This window comes from Natator depressus, chromosome 27 (genome assembly GCF_965152275.1).
Source record: "Natator depressus isolate rNatDep1 chromosome 27, rNatDep2.hap1, whole genome shotgun sequence".
NCBI classification, from domain to species: Eukaryota; Metazoa; Chordata; order Testudines; family Cheloniidae; genus Natator; species Natator depressus.
This window is the reverse complement of record NC_134260.1, coordinates 10,281,367-10,292,405: the sequence shown is the minus strand read 5'-3', so window position 1 is coordinate 10,292,405 and position 11,039 is coordinate 10,281,367. Positions and strand designations below refer to the sequence as shown.

The 11,039-nt window shown below is 40.4% G+C and overlaps 1 protein-coding gene across 1 annotated transcript; it reads right to left on the bottom strand.

Annotated features, from left to right (window-relative positions):
• LOC141978359 (uncharacterized) lies at positions 1-6,281 on the bottom strand. The gene is made up of 2 exons (XM_074940393.1): positions 5,741-6,281; positions 1-1,712 (listed from the first exon to the last, which is right to left on the bottom strand). The coding sequence occupies exons 1-2, from the start codon at positions 6,279-6,281 to the stop codon at positions 1,537-1,539; spliced, it is 717 nt and encodes a 238-aa protein (XP_074796494.1). The 3' UTR covers positions 1-1,536.
• Positions 6,282-11,039: the final 4,758 nt, after the last annotated feature.

Below are 11,039 nucleotides of genomic sequence, written 5' to 3'. Positions count from 1 at the left end.
TGTGCAATATTAGACCTTTTTTTTTTGAAAATTACAAGACATAGAAAAAATATTAGTAAGCCTCTCTGGCATCGACTGGGATTTAAAACAAAGATGCACTTTTTATTTCAAATGTATCGTTTCGTTTTTGATCACAGTCATGACTGTGCGCCAGAGAGGGGCAGGTTCAAGTTTAAATCAAACTCTGGAAAAAAGTCAAAAGGCTATACTGCTATCAAACTTTATTTGCGTTTCATTGACAAATAATCCACACCCCACACATGTCAAAATGTCTTATATTGAATTCTATCTGCTACAGAGACTTTTTTAAAAAAATTGAAACCACTAGATCAAACATTTTTCATTTATCTTCTTCAAAGCTTCCAACATTGGAGCGACGTTGGTACTGAGAGCTCTTCCACTTATACAAAACAACAAACTGGAAGAATATGTATATCATTGAGCTTTCACTGCTCAAATTTGGAAATTAAATACACACACACCCCCCCCCATCAAATTACAGACTGAAACATAAGTAAAACGACCTAGATAAGTGTGAAGTACAAAACTGCATGTGCCATATAATTTCACGACCAGGTTTAAAATAAATAACGCAGAGCTTAATAATAATCATAATAAAACTACATAAACTATATATTGGGTTTAATCCTTGAGCTGGAATAACATTTTAAAGTAATGGGATTTCCCCCACCCCCACCCCCTTTCTGGCTGTTGCGAAAGTTCTTCAAAAGGTTTTAAATTTAGGCGTCACAGACCAGCTCGTGCTCTCATATAGTTAATGGATATCTTAGCTATAGGACAACTTCCACTCGTCAAGAGATACCTGCTAAAATAATTAATAGGCAAGGGAAAATGAAAGTGTATGCGTATATATCAATATATGTATATCTGTGTCTGTATCTATTTTATATATATATATGTATGCTTTTGACGCTCAAGTTCTCATTATGCTTTATTTAGACCTGCACCACGCTATGGTTTTATTAAAATATTGTTACAACAGCTGTTTGTCAGGGTTCCCATCCATCAGAACTAGCCTCTGGGAGTATTTGTCATCAGTTCTGTAAGAGTGGGGGAATATTTTCAACCAGAATGTGTTACATATGGAAGGTGCTTATAGCATTTAAATGGATAAGATTAAAAAGTTGTCTTAAAAACCCTTACTGTCTAGCATTGTACGAGCTCCATCCGAAAGAAATGTCAGTGGGGCTATTACTTTAGAGTGAATTCTTTTTAACTATGCTTCAGCCTAAAGGATATATCACAAAACACTACGTCGGAATATTTCTTAACCACATGGTTTAGGAGATAATAAAATATATATTTGAAACCCCTTAACATTGTTACAGCCGCGGTAACAATGACAAAAAAATAAATATTACCCCTCCCTTTCTTCCCCACAAATTGATTTGCGTTGGTTTTATTTAGTCATTTGTCACAATGAGAACTGAGCTGTTAAATTCTGGTCGCACCCAATTATCTCTGGTCATTTTTTTCAGTTTCATCCTGCGGTTTTGGAACCAGATTTTGACTTGTCTAATCTGTGAAGTTGGCACTTCGTCTGACCTCTAGGCGGCGCTCTCTGGTCAAATACATAAAGAAGAATTTCTTTCCCAGCTCCAGCGTCTGGTATTTAGTATAAGGGCTTCTTTTTTCCTTTCCACCCTTTGCAGTCAGCCAGCTGCCAGTTATAGCTTCAGCTTTTGAATCCTCTGCCAAGTATAAGACAAACATTTGTAACTGTGTTTTGATGCAAATGAAAAAGAAAAGAAAAGAAAAGAAAAGAAAAGAAAAGAAAAGAAAGAATAATTTTCTATTCATTGAAAGAATCAGAAAACGCAACTAATTTGTCCACTTTAAAAAAAAACTAGCTCTCTGTAAACCAACTTCAGAGGAAGGTACCTGAATTTAGACTGTCAGTAACAGTCTTTTAGCTCCTTTTTCACTGAACCCAGGTATCTGTTGTGAATCCCAGATAAAATAAATTGAATTATGCTTTTAAAAAAAGTTTCTGTAAGGCATGGAATAACCAAGATTTTCCAGTCACAAGCAGTTTTATATGAGATAGCAACCCAGGAATGAAATTAAAACCAGAAACCTTTATATTACACATCTGCATAGTTTTACCGTTTTCTTATTACCAGCGGAACCCACTTTATTATATTAGCAGTTCACTGATGTTCAGGCGTACATAAATTAAGCAAATGCATCACATTTTGCGAGGACCAGTCTTACAATACAGACTCAAAGACTAAGGCCGCAGCATCACACATGGCGATTAGCAAATTAATACAAGGCGCGCAGTGAAATAACCCTGATCAGAGATAATGAAAGGACACAGCCTTCATCTCCGAAATTTAGAAGCGAAAGCGATTGGCTGGAAATGTCCACAGGCTATGTAAGACTCCAAGGACCAGTGAAAATCATATCCAGTATAAGATGTCATATCCCACTTTTATGTGTGCATGTACTAGAATAAAAGAGTGGTGGAAAAAATTAAGGGGGAAAAAGATATAATATAATATATAAGATATAATATAATAATCCTTGCAAAACTGAAAGAGACACCATCAATTTGTAATTTATGCTCAATTTTTTTTTTTTAAAGCTAAAGGTAGTTTCAGGTATTAGACCTGCTCCTGAATCCCCCTGCCAGTTGTCTGTAGTTTTACAATTACATGTTAACAATTTATGATTGTATTGAATACTATTTGACCTCTTGTTGTGGTAAAGTTTCCCACAAAACAAAGGAGGAATTGACTGTGAAAAGTGAACCTGACTCGACACAAGTTGCTGCTGTCAAATGGGCACAATTTAAAAAAAAATTTCTCAATCTAATCTCTTTCAGTCATTTTCGGAGACAGGTGCAACGATAGAAAGTCAACATGATTCAGAGAAAAGCGATTTTTTAAAAAAATCGACGGTGTCCATTTAAGTGAGTCAAAGAACTCAATAGGAAGCCATTCGACACGTCATTTTGGTCCGTCCAGCATACACCTGAACGTATTGAAAAACAGCTGTCAGTGAATGTGTTTCCAGGGCCTAAAATCATTTCCAGACTGAGTCATTTTCTGGATAGAAACCCCTAGAATCCGACTCATACCTTATATGTCATTACAGCATGATCACATCCCCCCCAGTAAGTGAAGAATTAAGCAAATCGAACTGTAGGAGCAAATTCTGTTCTCCATGATATAGATCCTTGTACTTAAGAGCAGAATCAGGTCTCCCAACAGCGGAGAGGAATTTTTCAGACACTAAGAAATATATATTAAAAAAAACCCTATGGACCTGGTTCCCTTACAGTTAAAAGTTTTCTCAAAATACTTCTCTTATTGTCTGCAGGTGCTAAATATAAGTGAACGCTTTGTAAGGAAGATAAAAACCAAAAATGTTCCTCTGTGGCAAGGCACAAACGCTAAACTGTATTTCCGCAGCAGCGTGCTCCAGGTTTTGTTTGCTGCTTTGTTTTTAATATATTAGAGGTCAATAGCCTTGTTTCTGTGGCTAATAAGGGACATATTTAAACACACATAATCTAGTTTTGAATGCAGTTGGGGTTAAACTGATTGTCATGGTGAACGCCAATCCTTAAATTCAGCACGTAACTTTAGTCACATGAACAATCCCTTAGACAACTCACGTGAGTAAAGGCTTTCATGTGCTTGGCAGGATCGAGCTCTCAGTGTGAAAAAAAAAACACCCCAAACTTTATTTTTAAATCTTTATTGGTCTCTGCAGACGCTGCAAAGTTACTGACTCAGTCAGCTGAAATATTCTTTAATTAGTAGTAGAGTATTTTGGCAGAGTGGCTAAGCCTTAAAAAGTAATTTAGCAGCAGGTACAGCATAATATAGGAAACATTAGGTTGATTGCCATTAAATAATGGAATACCAAAATGTTTTTTTAAAAAAACTTATTTTATGATCCAATGAGCAGTCAATCTGTATATACACATTTCACTTTACCAAATTAAATGTTTAGGCTAGTTGCTTCACATACAGCCTCAAGGGATCATAGTGTAAACCCTTTTTTCCCAGGCATTAACCTACCAAAAAAACTTCGAAAGATTACAGCATAACCTGTCTTCAGGGTTGTTGGGTTTTTTTTGTGGGGGGGGGGGGGGATTTGTTTTTTGTTTTGCTTCGAGTACTTTCATCCAGTTACCTTGATTCCAGGGATATTTTTGAAAGAGGTTTAAATCTTTCTAATAATTCTCCGTTGCCAAGAATTAGAACTGCTGGTTGACAAAGGCAGTCCAGGAAATATACAAAACTATGCTCTTATTTCAATAAAATATTCAAATTGCTAACCTCAGGTTAGTTTCAGAGGGGAATACAGTTAAGAATTAATGGATTCATTTGTTTAAATAAGCCCGTTGCACTAACAGGTCTTTTTCACGGTTTTCAACACTGTTAGTAGAGAACTAGAGAAAGTAGGGAACTGCCAGGAAATTGAACTTAAAGTTACAATAATTGTGAAGCAAAATGTATATCTATCTATCTAAGCTCTATGGAGAAACAGCACTATAGACGTGGAGAGGAACATAAACCGGACGAGTTCTCCCGAAGTGAGTGGACTTGGCAGTCCTGTTGAAATGACCGCATAATTTCAAGTCTAAGGGACAGCCCTTCTTGTCCACTCAGAGGATAGCAATTACATAACCAATATAAATAGCGCCGTTAAAAATGTATCAGGAAGCAAAGAAATTAGGATGGCTTCGTGAAAATAAAAAGGGTAACTTGGCTAAAGCGAGGTAGTCCATTAAAAGTGCAATCTCACAATTTGGTACTTTTATTAAGAAGATCCTGGTTGCAGTTTAAGAAATCCCCACCCTCACGTATACCCCCCAGCAGAAAAGTCCTCTTTGCCATTTCAGTAGTTGTGGTGAGTCCACAATTTTGCATAGACTTGGTGATTTCATTTTAATTCGATTTCTAGGGTCGAAAGCGATAGCTGGCTTTTTAAAGCCATGTTTGATTATGGACTGGAACGATGACCTCCCTCTCCCCCAAATACACACAAGCTAAGGGAGACACATATGGGGTGGGGATCTTGCCTCAGATCCAGACATTTAGGGAAAAACAAGGCAAGGCAAGGCTGGCTTTAGGTAAATATTTCAGAGGATTGGAATGAAATTATAATTCCAAAAACAGGTCTAATTGGCAGTTCATGTAACTAAACTGCCCTGGAGTTTCCTACACAGGTGTCTGCAAGTCTGATGAGAAGAATGCAACATTCTTTGGAATCTACACATGGGAAATTATCAGGGCTCTGCAGGTTATGAAAAGAAACCTCCAAATTAGTTCCCCGGTCGCCTACCCACCTTTATTCCAAACGTACTGTGTCCATAACTGACTTACCTGTCTGTCTGTGACTTTGGATCTCTTAGCTAGAAGAATATCAGGGCAAAAATGCGTTTTCGTTTACGGTACCGCCTAGACATCGCGAAAAAAAAAAATCTTTCCAAGCGCTTGGTTATTTTCTTTTATTTTTAAATCTTTCCTATGGGCCCACTCAGGAATGAGGGCTGTAATTGAGTCGGGCATGAATGCTTGGGTGCTGTAAATTAATTTTTAACTAAAGGGTCATTGTGTTAGTGAGGGGAGGGGAGGAAGCCCACCTTCCCCCCACCCTATCCTCTCCCCCCCGCCCGCGCTCCTTGGCAGTCTGGCTAAAATCACCTTGTTTCGACTGCAAACCTGCTTTTGGCCTTCTTTTCTTTGCTTTCTGTACTCACCTTGTATTTCTTGCGCCGTTGGGTCGTCTTTAGGCCTGTCTAAAAGTGAAGCCTCCTGGAGGAAAAAACGCTGCTCTTCCGTTTTCCCCGTCCCGGGTGATCCATAGCCGGGTTTCAGTCTAATGGACGCTTCATAATCCCCCTTTACAGTATCCGAGCAAGATGACGAAGGGCTGCTTTCTCGCCGGTACCCGGTAGCAGCAGGGGGGGTGAAGTGGTCAGGCAACGAAAGCACCTGGGAACCTGCTGGCTTGGTGGCTACCTGGGGCTGGGAAGAGGTGCCGATGCTTTGGCGAGGTCCAGTCCCGGGGCTGGTGGTGGCCCCAGTTTGGGACTCAAGCCTGGAGAAAGTGGACCCCTCTGGCTGCGGGGCTGGATAGTTCTCGTCATCAAATCCCAAACTGGACGCCTCGTCTTTGCCTCTGGGTGCACCCCCACGGGGATCTCTGTGCTGGGGAGCACCGCGCCCTGCCGGGTCCCCCCACCCTGGGTGGAAGGGAGGCGGAAGGTACCGCAGCGGTCCTGGCTGGTGACGACTCATCTCACCCCCAAAGGAGGTAAGGGAAATGTTTCCCCCCCATCCCCCAGTTTGCAATGGGAAGAAGGGGAGGGGGCGGGGGGGGGAGATGGGGGCCGAGAAGCAGCTGTCACGGATTGCTTTAGGCCCTAGCACAGATGGGAGGGTCGTCTGCACATGGAGCTGCACCGGGATCTGTGGGGCTGGGGCTGTGACAAAATATACTTTGGGGGGAAGGGGAAAACAAGGTCTCTAGCAGTTGACTTATCTGTTGGAAAGGGCGTCTGCGAGCAACTTCCGGCGAGCGAACCAATCCGAGGTGGACGTGACCGCTAGGGCCATCCCATGGTGTCAATTTTAATGGGAAACTTTGCTGGGCTTTTTTTTCAGGGGACTGGGTGTTTCCCCTCCCCAAAAAGAAAACATCTGTAGCTAAAGTTGAGCTTCTCCTTGTCTCTCCCTCCAAGCGCGTGACTCTAATACAATTATTATTAACCTCCCCAATAATATTTGGGGATGTTCCTGGGTATTTTTTAGGAAAGACTTATTGCATGAAACCTTTGATGGACAAGGGAGAAGGGATCTGAGCTGTGAAGAGGGCGGGAATGTATATCTGATCATGGAAGGCAGACCGCTTCTCTCTACACAGAACTAAATTTTAACAACAAGAAGTTGATTTCCCAATTACACTTTTTTAACCCTGCCTTTGGAAGTTAGGGTTAAAGGAACTAAATGGAGAAGGTAACCTAACCAATCCATTAGCTGTATCCACACATACAAAGAGAGAAATATGCATACACCTATGGTATAGCTATTAAAATATATATACAACTGGGACATACATTAAATATATACACATATGGCACACACAACCGTACATAGCACGTTAAAGACAAGATGACCTGACCTCCTATTCTGAATTGGTCTTATATTTTTTCAATTTTCATACTGATGGGGACTATATAAATGAACCAATAAGTAAATAATTGTATTAAAAAAACTAATCCCCCTTCTGAAAGTTGAAAAGACGGGTGACTCGTCCTGCATTTCATTATGTTGCCTTTTTTACGGATCATCTCGCTGGTTTTCCACCGTTATTAGTCATGAGCAGCTGGAATTGAGCATGTCAGCAAAAAAAGAATTCGAATACTTTTGAGGCAGGCCATTATGTATTTACGATCGCTGGACTGTGAAATGAAACAAGTGTTACTTTCCAGGATTAAATATTTGTGGTGGCGCTGCGTAGAGTTTCGTCCATAATGGACTCACACAGAGAAATGGTCTAACTTGGTATGTGCATATTTGTTCCGATTAGTTTTTCCAATAGGCTAACTTTCTAAATTAACTCTTCCCCCTCCCCCCGAAATTCAAGGTCTTGGCCGATTGTTCATAGCGGAATAAGAACATTGCCTTGATAAGCAAAGTTCAATGCTCTAGCAACGGCAAACGCGGCGGGCCTGATTCTGACCTCCAATCTGTGTAAATCAGCAGTCACCCCGATGAACTCAATGGAGTAATGGGGTGTAAAACCCCTAACACTAGATCAGAACCAGTGAGAAAGGCATTTATTGCATAAACTGTTTTAGATTGTACCTTTCTTTAAAAGAAAGAAAGAAAGAAAGAAAGAAAGAAAGAAAGAAAGAAAGAAAGAAAGAAAGAAAGAAAGAAAGAAAGAAAGAAAATCTTGCCTTGGAAGAAAGAAGGAAGTCAAGTTCTGCACACCCCACAGCAATATGTATTATACATGTGCATTTTTTGTAATGGATTATTTGCAGGTTTCGACGAGTGGTCGCACAGGACATTTAAAAAACATTCTGAATGAATCCTATCTCTGTCGTTGAGGGGGGGAAATGATGTTATATGTGACAAAATCCTCCCCCTGCTCTCATCGAAAACCCTTTAAATTTCGGGGGGTTGAATGGACACTTTCCAAACTCCGCAGTTTGGATCAGAGAGTTATAAATTGCAGGATGGGGGCAATCTTTGGAAACTGCCTATCCAATTTCTCCTTGAAATGCAGCCGCCCTCTAAGGAATAAGCAGGCAGGGAAGATATTTTTCGTCACAGATTGATTGAAGCTAATCTTGCGATAACATGTGATGTCTTACTTTCTCTCTCGCGCACACACATAGTGTTATTTTATTTGAGTCTTTTTAAAAGTAAGAGATTAGTAAATCACAGTGGCTAATTCACTCCAAGACAGACAATCTTGACAGCTGTTTGCGAGCTCCAAACTGGTTTAACAAAACTTCTCAGAGAAGCAAAGCATCGGTTATAAAATAGCCGTGTCTGGGCTTAGACTCCTCTAATCTTTTTTCGCCTCTCAGGTTTCATTTTTAAAAGGTTTCAAACTGTTCCAGACTGCGTATGAGATATTTTGTTCATATCAACACTGAATACGGAATTCATACATTTGACATGGAATGCGGAGAGGCATTCTTGGGTGAGACATTCCTACTTGGAGACTAGACCTCTGGCAACCGGAAGAATTTAAAATAGTCTTAAATTAAGACTCAAATAAATAATAAATAAATTGCTCAAATAAATTGGTTAGTCTCTAAGGTGCCACAAGTCCTCCTTTTCTTTTTGGGAATACAGACTAACACGGCTGCTACTCTGAAACCTGTCCTTAAATTAAGGATAATTAGTAACTGACTCTGATAAATGTATTTAAATCGTGGCTGCGAAATATACAGTCCCTGTCGAAGTCCCCCCACACACACACCCTACAGTGTTTAATTTCTAGGTGTTCCTGTGTCAAAAAAATATCTCCCCCTTTGCTGTCTACATGGGATTTTGCAAACATATACAAAACGTTGTTTCTAATGGTCGGACCTTTCCACACAGCCGTCCCCATCATCAGAACACTTGGGTGCTGCTGGACTCTGGCTCAGTGACAGTTTTGCCTCCAGGGTCGGGCCTTTGCTGCTAACAAAGTTTTGAGTTACTTTGTAGGCTCACTTTGTGTTTCAAAGTATCATCTCAATCTGGTTTAAGGGTAGCAACCTGATAAAGAGAATTAGAGTACCCCTCACGTGCACTCAAGCCACCAGATCTGTTTATAGGTGGTGGATAAGTGTTGCAAGTTTTTCATAGCGTATTCAACTGGATGTGTTTTCTGAATGACCCGTAGAAGTCTCTTACTGTTGCAGACATTTTTAGCAGTTAATTTTTCTGGAGGCGTGGTGGGGAGGGAGAGGGAGAAAGTAACTGGATAAGATCCAAAAAAGGGGATAGTATGGGGAAATCTATACCATAGCATTGCTATTGGCCTTACTAGAAGAAGAAGAAGAAGAGAATCATCTCACTTTATAATTTAATTATCCCGTTCAAGTTCACCAAAAAAATCTATAATTTGAAAGAAGTGGGGCCGGATCGATGTTAATAAAAGGGCATCCATTTCAGGAGTAGAAGGCAAGAGGAAGGTAATTTTATTTTAAAAGCAGTCTTCCCCTCCCCTTTTAAACTAAGCATTTGACCACGAAAAACGAAATCTTGGCAAATCTACTGCCCATGTAACATTCAGTGAAGCAGATTGCAGAGACTAGTCACACGATGGCCATCGCTAAATGTACATACAATACACAGTGGGCCCTATTCCGATTGCACCCGGGCAGTTAATCCCCCACGAATTCCAGAGTCTTTAATTTTAGTTCAAGAATCTCCCTCCCTCTCTCCTCCCCCCCACCCTCCCATGGCTTCATACTTCTGAGAATCGACAGATATTTATGTGATCCGTATTATATTATCTCCCATGCTAGACTTGCTACTTGATCAAGCATAGGCGATTATATCGTATATGATATGTTGAAACGATTTGTTTTGCGTTGTTTAGGTAACATTTTAAATATCCTCCTTATTTTCTTTGGTGTTTTTAAAGTAAACCCGACAAGTGGATTCTCCCCCCTACGCCCCACCCCTTTCCAACGGTCTGCTGAGCTGCTGTAAAGCCATGGAAAGTACAGGGTTTTGAAAATGGTGCCACATGAAGCCAAGTCACATGATAATCAGAAAAGAGATGCTTACAATGTTGCTTCTGACAAAGGCTTCATTTCCAGCCTAAAATGTAAGTCCTTAGACCGCTTTCATTGGCAAATTATGATGGTAACTAAAGTATTAAGATATCTTGCCTATACTGGAAATACCTTATTTATTCTTATGATCTATCTATCTATCTATCCCCCCATGCACCCCTTCTATCTATCTATCTATCTATCATAGCCACTGCTTTCACTAAAGGGGTGCCATCTTTAAACCTAAAGGCCTGTTTAAAAAACAAAACAAAAACCAAACCCACAAATCTTTCTTGTAAAAGGTCACCTTACCTGAGTTTTACACCGAAAACTACAAGGTAACAATTATTTTATGACCCAAGTTACAGGACATAGTTTCATATCACTCCTTCATTTAACTTTGTCTCTCTTTGTGTGTTTGATTTCCCGCTCAGACGCCTAGGGATTTAGCATGAATTTAAACACTCAAACCTTGCAACGGGAGTTGACTCACGACTTGATCTGAACCCGCCGGATGGTCAGAACGTCTGGCGTCGAATCCTGCTCTCAGCTGGGTGGATTTTCAGCCTTTCACATGCCACTCCAATCACCCTCAAGGCAGGGAAAAGGAAGAGGAAAATAATAACCAGAGGAGCACCTCAACCAGCAACAGTTTCAACACCTCCAGCAGGAAAGTAATCAGATATATTTTTTTCCTCCTGGCTCAGACGCCATGACTTCTGCAAAAGGTGTCTTTGATCCTTCCCTTTAAGGCCCATGCCATAAAAAA

Coding starts and splice junctions, on each gene's coding strand:
- LOC141978359 (XM_074940393.1), bottom strand. CDS start 6,281: ATGAGTCGTCACCAGCCAGGACCGCTGCGGTACCTTCCGCCTCCCTTC. Junction 1,713..5,740: donor AACGGCGCAAGAAATACAAG/GTGAGTACAGAA, acceptor TATACTTGGCAG/AGGATTCAAAAGCTGAAGCT.